We start from the raw sequence: 23282 nt of genomic DNA, 5'->3' as shown, positions 1-23282 counted from the left end.
CCAGCTTGTGACTTAAAATGTCCAGGCCGTCATTAGCTTCTGTTAAATCTCCTCCCTAAAACCTTCTTTTACAGGAAGGCATTCATGAATTCTTTAAATAAGCTCTTGGTTTCTTCCGTCTGCTGTTCTTCATCCATGCTGCTTTTTATCTGCTGTTGCTTCTCTCTTTTTCCTTTTCCGTGAAGCACTTTGCAACTTTGTTGAGAAAAGTTACTGGTGTTGGTCATAACGAGACCATCTGTACTTGATCAGAAAAGATCCTCAACCAGCTCTGCTCAGGTACAACAAACTGCAGCTGAGCCGGATCTATCCTAAAGGTACCCGAGTGGATTCGTCCAACTACAACCCTCAGCTCTTCTGGAACGCCGGCTGTCAGCTGGTGGCTCTCAACTTCCAAACCATTGGTGAGGATACTGAATAACATTTATTTTAACCTAGATGTTATTTAATCAACTAAAGAAGTTAACTGAAGGAGTAAATAAACTGATAAATGAAAATCTGAATGATAAGATGTGTATTTGTCTGTGTGTGTCTGTTTGATTTCGGTGTTGTCGACTCATTTAAATGAAACTTTTCTTCATCTGTCCTCCCTCCACAGACTTGTCCATGCAGTTGAACCTGGGCATGTATGAATACAACGGGAAATGTGGCTACAGACTCAAACCAGAGTTCATGAGGCGGCCGGACAAACACTTCGACCCCTTCACTGAGAGCACAGTGGACGGGATAGTCGCCAACACGCTGTCTGTAAAGGTGTGTGTTGGTCTTTTTTGTGTCTGTGAAGCTCATGTCTCTGTCTCGCTCTCTGTGTTTTATCTTTTTCTTTTTTTTCCCTTTCTGTCTCGCTCTGCTTCCTTCCTTCCAGATCATCTCGGGCCAGTTCCTGTCAGATAAGAAAGTGGGCACGTACGTGGAGATCGACATGTTCGGCTTGCCGGTTGACACCAAGAGGAAAGCGTTCAAGACCAAGACATCTCAGGGCAACGCCATCAACCCCGTCTGGGAGGAGGAGGCCATTGTGTTCAAGAAGGTCAGACTATCGCTTTTGTGCCAGAACACAGTGGTTTCATTTGTATTTGAACTCTTTCTTCACAATCGATTTTACCAGCAGCGTGTAGATACATAAAAGTAAAAATTGTCTGCAGTTCACTTCAGCTTTTATTACAATTTTACACAGTGCAGAGAACAAATGAGCACTCAAATAATTTGTAATGTCTGAGTGTCATAAAGCCTGAAATGAAAAGAGACTGTTTCAATAAGGTTTACGATCAATTTCACTTCATTTTGAGACACGTTTCTCTCAGTTGATTGCCGACAGTGTTGTAAAGAGTCCCCAAAAGTCATACTTGAGTAGAAGTAAAGATATCATGTTAAAGCAACATTATGCAACTTTCTAACTTAAATTTAACAACCTCAAAATCATGTTAATGGTTCCGTGTCTTGTCACGGTGTGAATGGTGTCTCTGTCTCAGCCACTCGGTCCCCCATCACTTGTTTCTGCACTGTGTAACACACCCATGTTTATTTCAACATACAAGCTTTAACACACCAGTTTTAACAGTGCCACCCTCTACATAATGTTACTTTACAATGTTACTTTGCTGAAAGTGAAAGTCTAGGGAGGGAGGGAGTCGTACTGTGTGGGGTCGAGGTGAAGTCTGAACAAGTGAGTCTTGAGTCTTTTGCAGAAAACTAATAACTTTTGCAAAAAGAAGGTGAGAATTCACAGTGATTAATAAGTAAACTACGCATACAAAGTGACAGCTAAAAAGCTTTCTTGGAACATAAATATTAAACAGTTTCTGTAATAAATGTGGTAAAACAGTGATGTGATGCCACTCTGACGTGATAATGAGTGCCTTTAATACATTTTCCTCAGGTTGTTCTGCCCACACTCGCTTCATTAAGGATAGCCGTGTATGAAGACGGAGGGAAGTTCATCGGGCACCGTATCATTCCTGTGTCAGCCATCCGTCCAGGTGACAGCTCCCATCATCCACCGTGATGTCAAACATCTTCAATTCTGATGATTAGTTCACATTTCTTTATAATACATCATCAGAAATCATGAAAACATCAGGTTATTTGGAAAGAGGGCAGAGACAGCATAAAACAGAAGATTTGTGTTGATGTTTCTGAACTGATGGACCCTCGATCTGACTCTCGCCCTGCAGGCTATCACTACATCAGTCTAAGGAATGAGAAGAACCAGGCACTGACTTTGCCTGCTCTGTTTGTGTATGTAGAAGTAAAGGACTACGTCCCAGACACGTTTGCAGGTAAGTTGCATTTGAACATGTTCAAAAAGTAGAAGAGAAACACTGCAGATTCAGAGACGTGCTTCTGTTACAAAAAAGGCTGCTCTGTTTTCTGCCTGCTCCTCAGACGTCATCGAAGCCTTGTCAAATCCCATCCGTTATGTCAACCTGATGGAGCAGAGAGCCAATCAGCTGGCTGCTCTCACTTTGGAGGAGGGAGGAGAGGAGGAGGGCGACAAAGAGGTGTGTGTGTGTGTGTGTGTGTGTGTGTGTGTGTGTGTGCTCTTCTCTCCATCATGTTTGTGTTTATTTGTGGAAAGCTAATCAGTTTCTAATTTAGATGAGTGGTCCCTCAACCAGCTGGCTGTTCTCGTCAGCGTCAGGAAGCAAGCGGTTTCCAAATTCAAAACATACGCCAGAGAGAATGAGAAGCTGCAGGGAGACGTTCCAAAAATCTATTAAGATGCAATTTAGAAATAAGCAGCATGAGGAGGGTTTAATTTTAATGTTCCCAAAAAGTAGTTTCAAACACACACAGCCGTCTCACAGCACTGTTGTAGTGAGAAGAGTGATTATGAGCCACAGCTTGAGTCCAGCACAGATCCCCACAGACGTCAACACCGTTTGTTTTGGCCACTTTTCATTCTGAGTCACTCCATGACAAACCGCACTGCACCTCACAGCTGTAGCACTGTTGTTGCTGTATTTTATCAAGGCTCCTCCAGCTTCCACCTGCAGGCTCTGATTATAGGTTTCCTCTGGGAGGAGGGAGGTCTGTCATTGTGACTCAGTGAACTTCCATTCTGCTGTGCTTCAAGGTGTATGCTTGAAGGGAGCGAGTTTTATAAGCGAGATTTTAATAAATCAACACTTATCCCCACCACGCATGCATGCAGTCATGTGTCAGATGCTCTAATGTGTGGCTGACAGGGTTTGTGTTTTAAAAGACAGTGTAAAATTTTGCCTAAAATCCTTGAAAAATGGCTATTACCACTTCTCCCTCACTAAAAATTCCCAAATATATGAATATGCAAATATTTGTCAGCTTCTACTTTGTTGTCTGACGGCAGCTGGTGGATTTCTTTAAGGTGTATTACCGCCACCTTCTGGATCAGGAGGTTAAATTTCACAACATAATGTCTCAGAAACAGGCGATAGAATGACAATCCCACTCCGGCGCTGAGGACACATTTTAAGATCCAGTCACTCAGACAACACGTTGAACTTGTAATGGCAGCATCCCAGACACCCTTGTTTTTAAGAGCTGCTACATGGGGAGAAATTTAACAAAGTATGGTTGTGACAAATTCTTAATCTATGGTGCCTTCTTGTAAATCGGAATACAAGAGGTAACTCAAAATGCATGTCAGGATGCATTTCATGCCAGGTGTGATTTGACGGGCTAAAAGCTGTCCACGGACAGTAAAACCAAAACTGAACAGCCTCGCTGTCTCACAGCCCTGCTGCTAACTGCCACGATGGCTGATTTGGTCTTCATAAAGCCTTAAACAGGTTTGTTGGTAGTGAAGGATAAACAAAATGCAATGTTCACAAAAACTCCACAGGGTGCCTTAAACTCTAACTCTGTCTGAGGCACTGAACATCTCCTCTAACTGCTTTCACACTGAGAGCAGGGGGCTTCAGTTTGAGCGAAATATAACTTCCAAGCAGCTCAGACTGTTATAACAAGTCGTGGCAGCTTAAGAGGATGTGACTGTCTGCATCTCACGCTAATGGGCCATCGGCATCACAATAATAGCAGGAGAATGGTAACCTCATAAGTGGTGCGTGCGGGGAAAAGCAGCAGCATCTAGTCACTTAAAATGCACTAGAATACGGTGAGCCAGAGATTATTGAAGACATAATTCATCAGGGAACTGACAGAGCATGATATCTGAGGGGAGATGTGGAAGAAATGTAAGGTGCGAGGCAAGGCAGGACACGGGGTTATCTGGGGTTGTGAGGAGAAGGGACTGGAAAGAAACGTTGTCCCCGAGGGGCTTCTTTTATCTGATTTGCCAGCTGATACGATTGCCCTCGAGGATGGCCGACGGGGGAGCTGCTTCATGCTGTGACCATGGCAACAGTCGCCAAAAGTGGTAGAGCAGAGAAAGGCAGAGGACAGTGTGGGGAGATGAATGCTTGAAGGAGGGAGAGATCTGGATACCGTGACTAGAGTCGAGATTATTTAAAATTACATTAACATTTCAGAGATAAGAGAGACTCAGCGGAGCCGAAGGGGAAATTAAGATCTGCTGGATCAGGAAGGGGATGTTGAGAGTGGGTTACCAACACTATGTCTACAAACTATCATGCAGGACTCAGGTACAACAAGAGAAAACAGATACCACAGCTGTAGAATCGAATAAATCCTTTGTGAACGTGTTTTTTATTTAGGTTTTGGAGGTGAGGTGAAGAAGAAAAGCCTTTGCTGCAAATTTGATTAGCTGAAAGTAGTTGTCAGTAGTTAGCGTTGCGTTTACAGATGTGCTGTGGTGATTTATCTTAATGTTGAATCTTTGATGTGATGGACAGGTGGAGGCAGGAAGTGATGCCCCCTCAGAATCTAAGGTGGACCAGAGGGTGACGCTGCCTGCAGAGAACGGACTGAGCCACACGCCCATTATCGCCCCGAAACCCCCGTCACTGGTCGGCCACCAGCCGCAGTCTGCAGGTACTGAACCAGCAGCACAGGTTCACTAGTGAAATGTCACATGGTAAACAAACTGAAAGTTAGATGATTATGTTCAAGCATCATGTTCACTTCAGGTGATGTTTAGCTTTAAGTGTGTTGTTAAACATCATAATTTCTCAGTATGACACATGCCTTCATTCTTAGATGTAAAAATACAGTTTAGTTTGTCTAACACTGTTTTAATGTGTTTCAATGAATCATCTGTTATCTAGCACAGCGTATCTGCCAAAGACACATATCAGCAGTTGAAGGTTAGGTATGAAAACCATAACTGAAAATATTCAAATCGTCCTCTAAGTTTTTATTGGTAATATCTGAAAATATGTGCTTCCCTGTATCTTGTTTAAAAGAGCTGCTTTTTATTTATTTCTTGGAGGGATCAGCAAGGTTTATCTATATCAAAAAAACATGTGGACGCACTTATTTTGCAGTAAATCAGTAAATAGCTTCAAGATGTTTTTATTGATTTGTACAGTTGACCTGCAACTTAACATGTGAACTTGTCTTTGGTGACCAGGCTCATTGAAACCATCAGTGAAGACTGAGGACATCATTCAGAGCGTCCTCACTGGTGAGATTGAGTTTTCTTCGTGAACACTCGGACAGACTGACTTTGGTGGTCTTGTGTCAAGAATATTGAGTAATCTGACTTTTAATCAATTAACTTTGTGTATGCATTAATAGTTTGTGACATTTTATTGATTTTAAATGTGCAGGATGTTGAGACTTTATAATTAAGAGTTTTTACAGCTTTAATGACTTATAAATTGGTATAATATCAATGAATTGTTAATTTGCAGATTTTTACCAGATATTTATAAAGTTTTTCTGTAGTACTTTTTTATGAAGTGCTTATGACATTGTCTAGATATAAGGTGACAGTTGTGTTGTTATATTCTTTACTCATAGGGTTGAAATATATGGCTTTAACATAATGTGGGAATATTTCTAGGCTATATCGCTACACCCAGTATTCATCTCAACATGTTTTAAAATCCTGCCCTCGCTCACCTGTGTTTACTTTGTCCTCCATCCTTACTTTAGAGTTAGAGGCTCAGACGCTGGAGGAGCTGAAGCAACAGAAAGGTTTCGTCCGAGAGCAGAGGAAGCAGTACAAGGAGATGAAGGAGCTGGTCCGGAAACACCACCGCAAGACCAGCGAGCTGATCAAGGAGCACACGGCTCGCGTGTCCGAGCTGCAGAGCCAGCATCAGCGGCGGCGCTCCGCCCTGCAGAAGAGCCACAAACGAGACGGTAAGAAAAGGTAGGTAGCCCTCGTCTTCTCCGCTTCAGAGTGTCCACCAGTTCATCTCATACCCATTAAATCTATCCTGACTGCTCTGTCGACTGTCAAAGGAAATCCAACAAACACACACAGAGAACAGTTGTTTATGTGTCACTTTGTCAAGCTGCTGAACTTATCCAACTTAGATCACTGAAAGTAACTCTGGGAAATGAAGCAAATTGCTGATTGAAGCAATAATATTTCAGGCAACCTCAGGGAAAGTGAATTCCATAGAAGTTTAATTTTACAGCACTACATCACAAGGACACATACAGGCGTATATAAATAGGATGGATGTGGAAGTGGAAGAGAAAGGCACTATGTGTAGAATAACAAATAGTGGATAAGGCTTCCTCCAAGCCTCAGGGACCCTTTCAGGGCCCTCAGGAGTCCATCACACGCTGAAGAATCAGAACTCAGCAAAGATTACAGTCCTCTCAGCCAGTGTGGACCACAGAGGAGCACAGATAGCACAATTCCACCAAGTTACGTCAAGGTGCAAGATAAGAGGTTGAAATAACTTCAAACGTTAACATCAGGTGTTTTATTTAAAGAGTAAGGACCGCTGTGCTGAAAAAAGTAAGCGATGTCTCATTTTGCGGATGTTCCCTTTGTGTGTGTGTGTGTGTGTGTGTGTGTGTGTGTGTGTGTGTGTGTGTGCGTGTGTCTGCAGTCGGTCCGAACACTCTCTGTCGGCCCTGGACCAGGAGCTGTGTGAGCTGGATCAGGAGAGCAGCCAGAGGCTCGCAGAGCTGAAGGAACAGCAGCAGCAACAGCTCCTCACGCTGCGCCAGGAGCAGTACTACAGCGAAAAGTACCAGAAACGAGAACACATCAAGCAGGTGCTCACACAAACACACACACAACAGACTCACACGTGTAGGCGTGAGGGCAGACTGCAAACTTTGATCGCAACAAATCTGTCTCGTAATGTCTGTTTCTTCACACTTTCAAGAGCCAGCATGTGAACAGTTTGTGAGGTGCACTTGAACACATCATGACTTCCCTGTTGCCATATGAAGCAGTGTGGATTTCAGAGTGTAAGACATGCACCTGAATGCACCATGAAGTCCCTCTGAGTGTGTCAAACTCCAACAATAGAGGGGAGACATGAACATTTGGATCTGGGCCGACACTGTTTCTGACTCAGATATACTCTTTGAACTACATTAATTGTCGAAGCTGTACAGTAGAGAAAACCTGGCACATTGTGTATCTGTGATTTAGGAATTTAGGAATAAAAATGCACAAAGTCAGCAGTAACAGCGCACAATGTACTCTCTACTCTCTCTCGCAGTTAGCTCGCCAACAATACAATTATAGGATTGCTGTAAATGATCTCCAGCTACACTGTGTCAGTGTCACTAACAATATGCTGATCACTGGGAAATGTAATTAAAAATAGAAATCATAAAGTTTTAATGTATTGAAGCCTGTGGTGATGTGGGCTCGGTCCAGATTGGATTGGCGAGTCCAGACTTGAAAAAATACCACTTGCATGAGCTGAAATATCGTTATATAACTCTTTTGCATTTTGTAGTGAAATTGCCTAATAATTGGCAAATTTGTGGGAATAGATATTTTTAGCAGAAACCACGCTGTTCCCCTAAGGTCCATAAAGTATTTTATAATAATTATTGTTGGGTACATGCTGCACATATATGGCTGACATACCTAAAGTTATAGTTCTCATGTAGATCAGATTTCTCATCATCTCTCTACATCTGTGTGTCTATTTATGGTCACAGGACTTGTGATAACAGTGAGCTCTCTTTGAGTGCCTGATTGATTACTGCGTAAAACCTTTCATTAAGTAATTTCCTTGCATGCATATTCTCTGAATTTACAGTTCGAGTTGGGACAGTCAGTGTTCCCACACAAACAACAAGTAGAAACATACATGATAAAGATAAACACACACCGGATGTAGCCGTCACACACACATGTAGGAGCCTGCCCTGATGTGTGTTGGGCTGGATAAAGTGCTGACTGTCTGCCGTTGTCCCGAAGCTCAGAAACGCTAACGCAGACTAATCATATTAGACAAGTGAATGTGTGAACGCTGCTATAAGCTCACCAGGTAGAATATTACATCACCGTGCTGCCTGCGCACGTGTTCTGTCGTACGGTGTGGAAAAATAAATGACTTCTGCTCCAGTTCGCCTGCACAGCTGAGGCGTCAGAGAGGTTCAGTCAGGCAAAAGAAAGCGAGCATAATGGTGATTGTGTTTGTCCTTTGCTCTGAATGTCGTTTGATTATGAACAAAATCTCAACGAGTCAGACTGAGAGAATGAAAGATTTGAAGCGGATGTTTCCTGTCTCGGTCACTTTGCCCTGAACTCTCTCTCTCTGTGTCTCTAGCTGGTTGAGAAGCTGACCACCATCGCAGAGGAGTGCCAGAGTGCTCAGCTCAAAAAGCTCAGAGACATCTGTGAGAAGTAAGACTGGTGCTCAGTATACAGCGCTGCACACACGCTCAACAAACACAGAAAGTTCCTGTGTTTTCATCCTCTCTATCTCCGTCTCATGACCTGTAGGGAAAAGAAGGATATCAAGAAGAAAATGGACAAGAAACGGCAAGAGAAGATCAACGAAGCCAAATCTAAAGACAAGAACGTGACAGAAGAGTGAGCATCTGTATTTAAACATTGATAACCAACAGTAAATGTAGATGTGATGTGTTATATTTGTGTGACCACTAGATGTCACTAAATACTGAAGATTTAGCTCTGCTGGGATTGACTGTGGATAAAATTCTCCCCACAGAGAGAAGCTGGAGATCAACAGATCGTTTGTCAATGAGGTGGTGCAGTACATCAAACGGGTAAGAGAGTTCATGACTGTGGAGAAGATGTAATCGCAAATGACTAAATTTAATTTAAAAATCATTCAGATTTGCATGATTTCACTGCTACCTGCACTAGTAAACATTTATGGGTGCAGCATTAATATCGATGACATGCTCAGACCTCAGAGTATCTGTGTGTGTGTGTGTGTGTGTGTGCAGTTGGAAGACGCTCAGAGTAAAAGACACGAGAGACTACTGGAGAAGCACAAGGACATCCGCCAGCAGATCCTGGATGAAAGGCCGAAGGTAAGACAAGAAGATTTAAGAAAAATGTTAAACTCACATGTGAAGTTATGGAATTCTGAGTTTGGATTTCTTCTCCAAAACTGCATAGTGCCCCTTTAAGACCTTTTATTTGGTTTATAGAAAGCAAATGTGTAGATTTCACACAGATTTTGGGTCAGTATTATGCTCTTTACATCATAGATGATTCATAAGCAGAGACCTGAAACATAGCTTCAGTTAAATGTAAACAAATTACCTTGAACTAAACTGTATCTCTAATTGAACACTGGATGTTCTTGTACACTGGAAAAAAAGCCAGTTACACTGCAAACTAACAAAAACAAGATATTTCTGGCTTGTTAGACGTTAAGAATCTTCCAATGGAACAAGTAAAAAAAGTCCATCTTGTATGAAGTGTACTGAGATAGTTTGAATAGATATTAGACAAATATACTTGGTAAGATTCAGAGTTTCTTCAGTGACACCACTGGGGGGCGACCTGGTCCAGGTTTAGTCAGCTGCCGCTCTGACACTCTTGTTGAAAACTATAAGATGACCTCTTCATACCAACATTTTTGTTAGGTTTTTTTTTTCCCACTTGCTGATATGTAAATATGTTGCCTTTGCTTTGAAAACCAACATCTGCAGTATAACCAGTTTCACCATGTAAGAGTAGTTTGGATTTATAGTCATGATAACTATCAAACCGCCTCATAACACAGAGCTTCTTTGCTGCTGTTGTTTTTTTGCTTCCTGGAGTCAGAACATCATCCCATCATTCCACTCTTCTCATTGCTACATACACATGTTTTTTTTTTGTTTTTTTTAGCATGACAGCTTCTTTCTGTATGAGTTGCACACCTCCCAACCTTTTCATTGTGACTGTCATTGTAGGACGATTGTGCAGCTGAAGAGCATGGTAAGACCATCGTTCGCATCCCAGCACTCAGTATTAACACAGCACCAGCGTGGCCGCATTAATATGCAAGCTTTTATACACTTGGGCCGCTGACTGGCAACAAGTGAATGTGCATTGAATCAGTAATAGCTGAGACCTGCTGAGCATTACTACTACGCCGAATGCTGTATGATTTATTGCAAATTTGTTGTGGATTTTTCTGCAGAGAACGACAAATGCCGTGCGGGTGTGTTACTGTATTATAAGGTGTAGTTGGCGTAACACGGCACCATATGAGCGGCAGCAGATTGGCCTGTGTATGTCGAGATCACAGCTCAGTTGGAGTGCTCAGATTTGATCCCACGTGTCATCCTTGAGCAAATTCCTTTATACCAGCCAGAGAGTGAAAGGAAGAGCTACTAATGTGGTTTATTAAATCAACTCGATAAGATAATAAAGCATGAATGTATCAGCACTACAGTAACACGTGGTTTTGCGTAAGGATCTCCAGGCTGTATCAGGAGAAGTACTGTAGCTGTCTCATATATTTGTAATAAGGAATCCTTTTTAGAGCCTGACTGATGACCAACATCACAAATATATCAGTAATATATCATATATGACGTCTTCTGTGTGTTGATATGAAACATATTTATTTTTAGAGATTACAATGCTTAAAGCTACAATATGTAGGGACTCTTCATCTGTCAAAATCATACTCAAAACAACTCATAACACATCACTAACACATCGCTAAAGTAACAGCTAACTGCTGCTAACTATAACTCTCATCAGCTAGTTAGCTCAGCTAGCCGTCCAGCTAGCAGTCCAGACTGGGAGCCTCAGAGAAGTGTTGGTATTTTTTCTTCTAGCGTGGTAGCTTTGGACTGGGACAAGCTGAGGCTAGCTGGTTAGCATGCTAAATACAGTTGATGAATGATTTTTGAATGGTTTCAACTAAAATTCTTGCATATTGCACCTTTTAAAAAAGATCTTTGGGTAACCTTAAAATCATTAAATTCCTAATAAAGCATAATGTTACAGTGCACTGATGTCTTTTTAGACAAAAATCTTATTATTAAACTGAAAAATATCCTGTGCACTTATCTTTGTCACAAGTGTTTGATGTGAGTATACCGTGATGATCATGTCACAAATACAGTGTTATGTTGTACAAGTAAATCCACTTAACACAAAGGCAGTAACAGTCTATTTCTCTTGTTACAATTTTCTCTTCCATTTCTTACTTTGACAAGATATTTTAATCTCGTCAAAACAGACGAGATTAATGCAGCGCAGACCATATAACAGCACGCTGCCGGCATAATCAAGATTACCCCTGCTGGCCTCAGAGACACTCTGATATGAGCGTGTTTTCCTCTCGTCGTCAATAAAAAGAGCACAGTGTACGTTTACCATATCTCATGAGGTGCTGTTTTTTTTTTTTTAAAGACAGGCATAAATCAGACGGCTGCATAGCCGCCCACTCTCATAGTGACAGCTCCTTGTTCCTTTGAAACAACCTGTATCCAGTGTGGGAGGGTGCAGTATAGATATCCACCCCGACACCTCACGTACAGCAGGTCTGTCACATCCTCGCTCGAAACCGCAGTACAGAGAAATGAAGAAGTGACAGTGAAATGCTGCTGACAGTCGTCTGCTTGTCATGTGAAGCCATCAGGTTATTGCACTGCTTCTAATCCAGTCCTGTGGTGATCCTCATCATTTTTTAATAGCTGTTCGAGCATTCTTGTCAATAACACCAGAATTACAATGATTTCATAAGCCAGTAATTACTCAATATGAGCTGTACGAAACGGGATCATCAGGGTCTAATTAACATTAAATTAAGATGGTTTTCTCTGATGAGAGAAAGACACGCTGCTGTTTCCTTTCACTGATCACTTCTTCACGTCTTCCAATCAGATCTCATCCTGTTAGCAGTCGTCGTTTCCCCCACGAAATCCCAGCTGATTATCCGTCAGCTGACCCCGCTGTCGCAATCACTTCTCCAAATCGACATCCGGACAGCGGCAAATTTGATTCGCCCGAGGAAGGCCATTACATAGTAATCAACCATCTCAGCAATATCTGTTCCAATGCAAAAAAAAAACAAAAAAACACTCATCTGTATGCAAATTATGCGAAGAGATGTTAGAGGACACAACTCTGGAGACAGCTAACAGAGAATGCCTGCCAGCCTTGCGTATGTTTGTTAAAAAGACGCAGGACGCTTCCCTCCATGTTTGCAGCAGCAACCGTAATTAAAGTCTTCTGTTGTCTTCTCGTCCCTACAGTTGAATGTTTGAGTTTCGCTGTGTCGAAAGACATAGACGTGTGCTTTTAAACTCACTGCTCTGAGAATGCAAATAATGTAAAGCCCAAGCTGTCAAATACATTCAAGAAAGACGGCAAACAGGCTGTAATCAGCAGCCGCCTCGGGGTGTCTGTCTTTGTCAGTAGTTCATCCTCTAAAGCACAGAGGCCACGACCGTCCCCTACCAGCCTCCGTCATCGTTGTTTTTTAATCTTTTATTGTGGCAGGTTTTGGCTGCCCTGATTTCACGTTTCACTTCTTTTGTACTCTGTGTGACCTCGTCAGGTAGTCGTCCCCGGATGGCCTTTTCTTTTAAAAGCATCTGAAGAGGGTTTATATAAGCCACGAGCGCCCGGAGTTTAAACTGAGTATTAATGATCCCTCGCAGGCTGAGGGGCAAACACCAGATGTATCAGTAACATTTTATAATAACTATCATTAACTTTAGTTCACAGTTATTTCACTGTTGCAACTGGTGTTTTTCATAGTTTGTAAGTGATTAATACATGATGTGTTTTTCTATTAAATGAAATGGATGAAATGTTTAATAAACCATTTATCAACAGTGAAATAACTGTCAATTAACTATAATTCTACTATTTATTAAAGGGATATTCCGGTGTAAGTTTAATCCATGGTCTAACACACTGTGACATCGAGTAAGACCCCTCGAGAGATCAAGTTTGCTGACGGCTAGCTTACGTTGTTTTAGCAACCTCAGAAATGACCGCACGATAACAATACATTGTTGATTGCTATTGTAGAGTGAACACAACTCACCACTCTCCTGCCGCAGCTTCCTGTTGTTGGGAAGTCCCTGCGAGTCGACTAGTGGTCTGCAAACTTGATCTCTCGAGGGGGTGTCTTACTCAGTGTCACGGTGTGTTAGACCATGGATTAAATTTACACCGGAATATCCCTTTAATGATGGTCATTACAAAGCTGTGACCATCAGGTTCATCAGTATCATAACCAAGTATTTGATCATCTAATCAATATGACTCTGGTTACACTTCCCGGTCAGTTTAGTCAATATAGCCTTAGAGATCAAGCTAACACAAGCCCAGTTCTGTACATCATCGCACTCCTCAAGCAGCGTCGACACGTCGGGTACATACAGTTGTGTGAAGTCTATTTCCATCCAGCTCGTTTCTAATAGCATGTGGAACTGTCCTTGAGCAAAACACTGAACCCAAAAACTGCTACCAATGAGCGGATCATTGACCTTGCATGGCAGCTCTAATCTGTGTGTGTGTGTGTGTGTGTGTGTGTGTGTGTGAGCGAGCGATGAATATGAAGCATTGTGACGAACTTGGCTCCCTGCAATTAAAGCGCTTTGTGAATGCAGTACATTCATCAAGGTTAAAAGTGGCTATATCTGAGGCAGAAGGGGGGGATATTGTTGAATTTGCTGGAAGGAAACACTTGACTATGATTGAGTCCGTGGACGAATGTAAACAGCAACAGGCCGACACATAAACATAGTAAGGACTAAAGGACAGGAAGTGGACGGCTCCAAAGGGGGCTAATGGATGAGGGCGTAGAATAACCAGGGCAGGGCCAATATAAAAATACTTCTGTTGTGTGTGTGTTTGGTGTGTGTGTGTATATGTGTGTGTTGGTCTTTATGAATCAGGGAGAGGAAGATACAACATACTTTCTCTCTCATGCAGTTCTGACCCAGTTTCTCCTTTGGGCTCAGAGCTGCCACTAATGGACAGCTATAACTATCCCTGGTTAGGACCCCGAGAGCTCAGCAGCCTGCTACCACGGAAGCTGTGTGTGAGTGTGAGTGTGTGCGTATGTGTGAGTGTATGTGTGTGTGTGCATACATGCATGTGATATATCAACCTATATACTGATGCAGTATCTCTGCTATGCAAATAACAGCTTCATTCCCAAACAATTTGAAGACGAAGGGATGTGAAATGTGAGCAATGTGTTTCTTTAAGCTTTGACTTCAACCGTCGGAAGTCTGAGCTTGTGATAGCGGGAGGATCACGTAATACATCGATCGGGAAGGTGTGAGAGAAAAAGAGAGACGTGGCGAGGTTTGTCGTCACTCGCAGCATGTGCACTCAGGTGTCACTGTCCTGCTAACGATCCAATCAGAAAGCCCCCCAGGAGTCAGCAGTGGGATGGCGAGCGCCACCCTATATCCTGGCATGTCGCTTCCTTTCATCTGCCACCTGGTCACATTGCCATATGTTCGACTTTAATTATTCACACCGCGTGTTGATTGTGATGATATTTATATCGATTGTCAAAGCGCATTCCTCCTCTGAGATGTTAAATTTGAGATAACAAGAACTAGTGTTTGCTTTTTCACCAGAATTTGACCTGAGCTGAATGTCCTGACTACTCAGAGTGAGTGAGTTAAATGAGATTAGTGGAAAAAAGCTTTTGCTTGATTCATAGAGAGGCTGTTCTGAAACATTTTTCTTTGTCAAGGATGTTTTGGTCTCTGTGTAGTTTTGGCTTTAAGCTCTGGACATTTAACCTGTTCAAACGGAGTCAGATTTTAAACCAAAAACAACAGATAAGATGGACAGCGAGGGAAAAAAATGGACTCCAGCTCAGCCTCCCTGAAGATTTCATGATTGGAGGATTACTACGCCATGTTGTAATTCCTTCCCTTCACACACACCTTGTTTGGCTGTGAAATAGAGTATGAAGGAGTGATATGGCAATATGTTTCACAACAGTGTGCGTTGGTGTATGTGCGAGTTGTGTGAATGTGCGTAACGTCGTGGCTGATTCTTACTTTGATGAAAAAAATGTGACGGTGTCTCCCCACTGCGAGCCTTGAACCATCACACACACACACACACACATTTGTTCGTTCCACAAACAGGAGTCCTGTGCGGTCGTCATGGAAACTCGGGTCCCCCTCCTCTCTCCACACCCTCCCCACCTCTCATATCCTCCTCTACCCTTCATGACTCTCCGCAATCTGTTAATTTGGAACTGAGCACTTGTGACGCAATCCCAGGGACGGCTACTGGAGGTGGAGGAGAGGAGCAGGAGGGTGGGAGGGATGAAGAGAGGGTGAAGCAAACAGGTTGGAGGAGACGTGGAGGTCTGGAGATGAAGAGAGGAGGAGGCCACTCTCTCTCTCTCTCTCTCTCTCTCCCTCTCTCTGGTGGATGTAGGGGTGGCCACTATGTTCCCTCATCACAGACTTTGATCTGCATCATCTCTGCCTGCCGGGTTTGCATCAATAATGCACTTATGCCGATACACGCACACACACACACTCTCACACACACACACACACACACACACACACAGTACCCACAGGGCACACAGAGACAGTGCAGTAAAATCCATTGTGTGTGTGTGTGTGAGAGTGCGCGTACATGTTGCACGCTTGGTTACTCTTCTCCTCTATTATGCTAGCTGCTATTTCAGATCAGTGCACGAGTGTTCATTATGTATGCCCACATGTGCTAATGAAGCTCTCCAGGGTTATGCTCTGTCTAAGGATATGCTCTGTCTACACTCCTCTGGAGAGGGCACTCTCTATAGTGTGGCTTTGAGGTTTTCCGGCTACAGCAGAAGCCACCTTTTTTAATAAGAGGTGGGAACAGCACAGAGACGGTGGCACCTGATTATGTGAGGCAAAGAGAGCAGAAGGAAATGTTTTCTGTTTTCAACGCCATTGAAGCTGCTCTGAATCGACCAAAGTGAGGCTGAATATGAAAAGTGTTGCAGTACACTATGGTAGCCGGTACATATGCAAAGTTTGTTGCAGGATTTTAAGCGCACGCAAAGCATAAAATTAAAATATTGAAGCTGACTGTCGACACAGACTTTCAGGCTATCCAAGTTTTAAAGGATACGATCATCTAAGAAGGAAAACTCAGTTATTATCTACTCATCTGATGGAAAGTCGGGGGAGAAGTTTTGTTGTCCGCAAAACATTTCTGGAGCCTCACAGGAAAATGTTCTAAACATTCTCATCAACAGCTCAACTAATCGCATTACAGCAGTTGGGTGTTGTTTTGATAGACTGGAAGAAGAGAAATGTCAGGGGAATATGTATTTTTTTAAATGTTTATGTTAACTTTTAGGTTTAAAGCCTGCACTAACCAACACTTATATATTTATAATAGATCAAAAGACTGTGTGGGATGTGAAAGAGATCACTCACTTGTGTAACTCTACGCAGCATCTTTCAGCTCATTTTATTGTTTTTGTAGCCGACACCTTCACGGTTTTGGTTCGCTCTCATATCAACCTTATTTCCAGTCGTTCCCGGCAGGTGTTTTGAGAGGATAAGCTCTTTCAAACCCTCTGTACGCTCCCTGCTCCGTACCAAATGGCAGAGACACAAATTTAAAAAATGAGCTGGAGATCACGGCGGAGCATTTTGCCGCTAAAGAATCGGATATTTCACTCAGGAGGTGATTGAACTCGAAACAGTACAAAAACGAGAGTGCATATTGGATTTAAATTCAACACGCTTGCCAGGAACATGACTCGGAGTGAATACTAATATTGTTCCCCGGTGATAATAAATCCAGAAATGCAGTAAAAAAAGAAAAACAACAACCTAGCAGAAATGATACGGAGTTATCACATTCCATTCACAATGAAGCACAAAATGTTCAAAAACACTACCTGTTGCATCTCTTAGTTAGCGTCCATCGAGCACATTTCACAGCTAACCTTCCTTTTTGAACCGATCCTTTTAAGGGGAAACACTCGTTACCGTACATGCATGGCAGAGGTATGCAGGAGGGGTGTTTTTTTAAAATTCCTGGACCTGAAGACGGGAATCCAAGAAAAATGACTGCAGAGCAACAGATGATTTATTCGATAGGAGTCAGGAGAGGGCACTGACACACACACACACACACACACACAATACAAACAAAAAGGAGAATGCAGCTTCTCGAGCGTGGTGGCCATTGCTCCCTCTCTCTTTTCGTTCCCCCTCTTGTTCCTTCTCCTGCGTTGGGCTGCCGCAGTTCATTTTCATACTTACGACCAATACAGTGGAAAGAATGTAAATGAAGGAATGGCGCTGTCTGTCCGCGCTGCTTCTGCTCTCTCTCTCTTTCACACGGACACACACACACAAACTTACATGCATTGCTCGGCGAAGCTTCCCCCTTTTTTTCTTCAGAAAGCCTGCAGTGCTGACAGGGTGGTGACCCTGTCTCATATCTTGGACATGGGTTCTTTGGTTTCGCCTAATTGGGCTGTGTTCGGATATGCAGTGTTTCTCAAGGTCGCGACACACACCTAAACAACCGCACAGTCTTTGGCTCTGCCTTGCCGGTTTTGAAGGAAGTCAGAAAAAAGGCACATATTTCCCTCACACCTCTTGATCAGGCGCAGCTGACGCAGCCACACGCTGTAGATGCGGAGCGGTGTGTTGCCGGTCGGAGGCTCGTTCGCGGTGCTGCGGCAGGCGTTATGTCACGGCTCAAAGCAAAGAATTAATTTGGCTCTTCGGAGGCCTTCTCTGCTTCCCTTGATAGCTCCTCAAAATGAGGACAGCTGGTGAAGAAGGTCACTGAGTGCTGTATTTTAAGAAAGGCAGAAATGTGTGTGTGTGTGTGTGCGTGCGTGTGGTTTGTTGACAGATGACAGGTCTTCAGAGATGAGAGACAGATTTAAAAGCTGGCTGGATAACTGCTGCTCTTGGTTGTTGTCCAGACGGGAACTGGACCGCACACACACAAATACTGTAAACATGCAACACGCACAGGGGAAGTACACACAGGCAAAAGTTGTTTCTTGGACTTTTATTTGTCTTGGTTGTTAGAGCTGATGTCATTTAGCATCACAGCCGGCCTAATAACGGTTTGAAAATTTCAAGAACATTTACAAAAACTTGACTCCACCAGCTCCAGGAAGCCTGAGGACTAAGTTTCACCGACGCCTTTGCTCTATTATTTCCTCTCCTCTCATCTTTTCACTGCCAAACTGATAAGATGTCAGATGGAAGCTGGCGATCACAAAGCCACAGATCAGGGAAAGCTCTCAAAAGACTGCGGCACTAGCTGTCTGCTCTCAAATCCATCCATCTCTCAGTCGTTCCTTCAGATTTTTCATAACTCAGACTGTCCCCTCGGTGAAGACAAACTGCTGTCGTCATCGCTCAGCACCGAAAAACTCCGACAGACAGCCGTTGGTGTTCACTCCTGAGCTGTTGATTACACGCAGAGGACACACGGGCACACGCGCGCAGATAGACACGTGCGCAAGTCTTTTCTGAGAAGCTGCCTGGTGCCCCTGAGATTCCTCTGCCCCCTGCTCCCACCTCCTTCACATGTGCCAGGGTGCCATCAGATGGGAGAGAGATGACAGCTTTAATCAGAGGGTGTTTGTGCCTCAGCAGGCAGGGTAAAGGCAGGCTGCTGCACACACACACGCACACACACACACACACACACACAAGCACACACGCCGTGCAGACTGTCCCACCCCTAAGTAGGTCATGCGCAGTGCAGAGCAGGGAAAAAGAGAGAGAGAGCGAGACTGAGAGCTGTGGTGCATCTTTAGCCATCTGGTTATGATGGGCTGGATGTCCGCTCGGTGAGACCCACCGAGAGAGTGAGAGTGAAAGAAAGAAAGGAAGAGGAAAAAGGAGGGGAGAGGGAGAAAGAGAGAAGGTGACCTTCTCTGGATGCTGTGCGTGGTGGGGGCTCTGCTGTAACTCGCACAACATGAAACAGACACGAGTCAAGAGCTCCTTCATTCCCAACAAAGACAGACAGCGTCAAGTGCGGCAGCTTTTAGTGTTGTCTGGCCGGAGTGAGTCTGATCCTCGCTCGTGTTTGAATTTTTAAGAGCACACGCTTTCAGTTTCACAACATAGTTAAAGTTTCATATTGAGATTTTGATATAAAGATTGGAGTGAGTGTTGAATACAGGTGGCAAAATGGAAAAAGAACCTGTGGATGTGATAAGAGAGCATGAACTGCAACGGAGATACGTATTCACCAGGCTTTGACACAACACTAACCACTTGACCTGTAGTCTCATAAGAACTAGACGTATCCCAAAGACATAATATGACTTATTTTGAAATGAGGATGCGTAAAAACAACTCCCTTTTTATTCTGCGTACTTTATCCAAAATTTTTCAGTGATGTTCAAAAACGCTCAAACAGTAGCGTAAGCTAGGAAGTGAATGAATGAATGCCAGCGTTATGTTGTTCTGTACTGAAATATGAAACCCTGATGTTCCGTCATATTCACGCTGTTATTGTCATCAGCTGACGATCAGTCGGAAAAGCGATATAAATAATAATTTGTCTCCAAGCATTCAGGCTTCCAACTTAGAGTCTGATGCCTGAGGAAAATGGCCGCCTTGTGAAAAGGTCTATGGTGGTATTTGTTTTGATTGAGGGACTCCAGTTGGCAGAAATGACCTACTGTGTGTTTAAGTAGGAGAACTCTACTTTTACCAACAGTTTGGTGTTAAATTAACAGTACTTTTTCAGTGCCTTAGTTTTACAGACACGTTTTCAGCTGCTATTTTAACAAAATATGCCAAACTAATGAAATAATAAGCAAACAAGCCTAAGAATCTCAATGCCACACTGGGATACTTGACATTTTCAACACTCAGCCCATTTCAGTTAGTATTCAATGGCTGTTGAGGTTTGATACCCAGCTCGTACTCATACGTGATCTAACCTCCATCTAATTTCCTGTATAGCAATGCATCAAAGTGCTGCGAAGGCAAGTACTCCGTAACAATCAGGGTTTCTCATTTTGCTGTGCAGTGCTCTCAAATTAAATGGCTGTGCCATCTCATGGAGTGAAGTGGGGAGGGCAGAGCGTGGCAGTCCTTGACCTTCATTCCATCTCCTCTGCCCTCGCTCCCTTCTTGAACGTGCTCGTGATTGTTTCTCGAAAGGGCTTCTCACGGCCGGCTGCGATTTTCATGGCCGCCGTGTTAATTGGAGGTTTAGATGTAGATGGATTCATCCAGGAGAATCCAGCTTTGTGTTCAGAAGCTTTGTCTAGCTGAAGTGCGTATCAAACTTTATGCTGATGAATAGCATCAATGTTGACCTTGGGTTTTGCCGAGTGAGTCCGTATTGATGATTTTTCTTCTGCTTGGTTTTGAGCAAGAAGTTGGGTGACAGTCTGAAGTAGTCCTGTATTCGATTAGCAAAGGCCTCTCAGATAAAATATTGATCCCAGGTAAATTGCCCTCAGAACTCGCAGGTATTTTCGATCTCTCATAATGCTGACGTGACTGTATTGAGCTGCGAGACTCTGATGACACCATTCATCTTAGCAGCTTTTCTTTTAATTACTGCTCTCCCGTGGGATCCGGGCGGGTAGTTAAACAGAGAAATCAGCATTACAGCAATTATTGGCTCACAATGAAATGAATACAATCTTGTCATCTGTAATCATTGGGGGCGTCTATGCCTGGGAGAAAACAGCTTCTCCTTTCTATTTCTCTGTGAGGGGAGGGGGGGATGTGTCGCACTGACTGAGTTACCTATTCAGCCTCTGTAAAGCAGAGTTCCTGTGAAATAATCTTTAGATAACAGTCATGTGGGGGGAAAGCAAGTGCAAAACACTGTCTTTAAAGCTGTTGTAATCAATATTTTGACTGTGAAGGTTGCTCAAAGTGAAGAACCAACAGAGATTTATCATGTGTCACGTGCCTCCGGAGCGTTTTAGCATCTTTCAGCCTTGTTTTGGTTATAGACAACAACAAAAATAACTGTCACTGCCACAGTTCTCATCGGCACTGTTTCCAAACTCTGCAGCCGGCTGTTTTTCAGCCAGAGAGCTCAGTTGGACCCACTGTACGCGTCGCTACCCATCTAGCATCAAACATCAAACAGGCACAGTTAGAGTCAGTTAAAGTTTATGCAAATAAGAGAAACTGGTTGTTCAACTTTCAAATCCGTGTTCCATTTCAAAGCCTTGATGCACACCTCCTGCACTCCTACAGTCCTGCACAGCCAGCCCTGAGTGCTTCTAAGCACTAATAGTTAAGTGATAGTTAAGAGTCTTGCTCAAGGGAACATTGGCAGTTCTGTGGCTTGTGAAACCGGAGAAAGGATTACTTATTTGGTCTCGCCGACCTATGATGAATGAAACATTAGCTGTGTGACCATATTGACACAATCCGCCAAATTCCTTTTTTTAACTGGGGCTGCAACTAATGATTATCTTCACATTGATTCCATCTGTATGAAAAAAGAAAAGAAAAAAAAAAAAGAAATGCTCGTCACATTTCCCCAGAGACCGGTCTGACTTCTTCAAATCGCTTCCTTTGTCCAACCAGCAGTCTAAATCCCAGTCCATCAAAATAAGCAGCACACTTAGAACTTTGAGAATCAAAAACCTTGAACCAGCAAGCGTTTGACATTTTTGCTTTATGAATGACTGAAACGATTGATCACTTATCAAAACAGCTGGCAATTGCTTTTCTTAAATGGTGCAGTTCTGGGGAGAGGATTGTTGTTTGTTCGTCAAATTCCGACGCTCTGGGTTGTTTCTCAGGTCAAAGCCATCAGCGTTGGTATTTGGCGACTTGGGGATGAAACAAACAACTATCTCTCCCATTGCTTGCTGCAGCTTTCAATCGACTAATCGATTTAATGTCTAATCATGCAGCTCATTGTTAACATCATCAGAAGTACAAATTTTAAAGGAGATTTAATTATATAGTTGTATCTCTGTTCCTCATGTTGGAATTCTTGGCTGATGTGCGTCTTCTTCCTCCGCAGCTACAGAGCGATCTGGACCAGGAGTACCAGGACAAGTTTCGGCGGCTTCCCGTGGAGATCCAAGAGTTTGTTCAGGACAGCAGCAAGGCCAAGCTTAGCGATGACGGAGTCCACGGGAACCTTGTTTCCTCCTCGACGACGGAAAAGCTGAACCACAAGGCGTCACAGTCAGAGGACGACACGGAGGAGGGCTCGTCGGAACGGGTCTACGACACGCCCCTTTAGAGATTTAACCTCGGCGCTTCTTTGCTTCACACTGGGACACTGATTGGTGGATGAGTTTGTGACCACAGATCTAGGATGAGACTGCCCCAACTTTGCTCCTAATTTTAACCAGTGGGAGGATTAGATCAAATCTGAGCCTGAATTGGTGAGTAGAGGTCCTCTCTGCGTAGAGTGCAGTCTTGTCTGGAAAAAAACAAAACAAAACAAAAAAAAGTTTCATGTAAATATTGACTTTTTTGTGTATTTATATGTTCCCTTTATGTTGTCGTCTCTTTCGGTACGGCCACAGGATGTGTAACAAGGCACTAACTACTTGCAGGAAATAACTTACTTGAACTATTGCACAGAGAGAGTAGTTTCTTTTTATTGTTTTTTATGATCATGATGTTGACAGTCGTGGTGGTCAGTGAGGTGTGTGTGGTGCCAAGGTGTTGAATTCACTGACAGTGGACATTGTCATTTAAGTGGAATCAACTCGGTAACTGTAAAGAAAACCACTGCATATTCAGCCGTTGAAGCTTCCATCTTTATACGATTTAGACTCACCCTTACGTATTTGCACTGAAGGCTCACGATGTAACTCTTTTACTTTAACCCAGAGGCACTGGTGGCTTGCTGGTTCTTCGATTTTGTTCTCACAGAACTAAGCCTATGTGTTGCTGCTACTTTTGTTTTAAAACCCGTCTTTTTTTTTTTTTTTAACCATTATTTGGTTTGTATGATATTTGGCACGGTAATATTATGCAGTGTTCTGTCATTCTTTCTTTTTTTTTTTGTTTTTCTTTTTAACAAGTTTGCGTTGTTTGTTCTC

At 43.2% G+C, this 23282-nt stretch overlaps 1 protein-coding gene across 15 annotated transcripts in view; it reads left to right on the top strand.

Moving 5' to 3' along the window:
- Positions 1-22702, top strand: part of LOC119013046 (1-phosphatidylinositol 4,5-bisphosphate phosphodiesterase beta-1) — a 176253-nt gene extending 153551 nt beyond the window's left edge. For 11 of the 15 annotated variants that reach the window (XM_037087385.1, XM_037087384.1, XM_037087382.1 and 8 more), the window contains 16 exons: positions 280-404; positions 599-753; positions 866-1030; positions 1880-1979; positions 2175-2279; positions 2386-2501; positions 4794-4932; positions 5471-5524; positions 5998-6217; positions 6912-7080; positions 8601-8677; positions 8777-8866; positions 9006-9063; positions 9247-9333; positions 10142-10231; positions 22247-22702. In XM_037087385.1, coding sequence (XP_036943280.1) covers positions 280-404; positions 599-753; positions 866-1030; positions 1880-1979; positions 2175-2279; positions 2386-2501; positions 4794-4932; positions 5471-5524; positions 5998-6217; positions 6912-7080; positions 8601-8677; positions 8777-8866; positions 9006-9063; positions 9247-9333; positions 10142-10231; positions 22247-22471 — 1975 coding nt within the window. In that variant the 3' untranslated portion in view covers positions 22472-22702. Of the gene's footprint in view, positions 1-279; positions 405-598; positions 754-865; positions 1031-1879; positions 1980-2174; positions 2280-2385; positions 2502-4793; positions 4933-5470; positions 5525-5997; positions 6218-6911; positions 7081-8600; positions 8678-8776; positions 8867-9005; positions 9064-9246; positions 9334-10141; positions 10232-10436; positions 11786-22246 lie in introns of those variants that run through there. The other 4 variants (XM_037087388.1, XM_037087389.1, XM_037087386.1 and 1 more) reach the window with 4 other exon arrangements.
- Positions 22703-23282: the final 580 nt, after the last annotated feature.

This window comes from Acanthopagrus latus, chromosome 22, assembly GCF_904848185.1.
Source record: "Acanthopagrus latus isolate v.2019 chromosome 22, fAcaLat1.1, whole genome shotgun sequence".
NCBI classification, from domain to species: domain Eukaryota; kingdom Metazoa; phylum Chordata; class Actinopteri; order Spariformes; family Sparidae; genus Acanthopagrus; species Acanthopagrus latus.
Note: the sequence above shows the minus strand (reverse complement) of the source record. Positions and strands in the feature narration are given on the sequence as shown.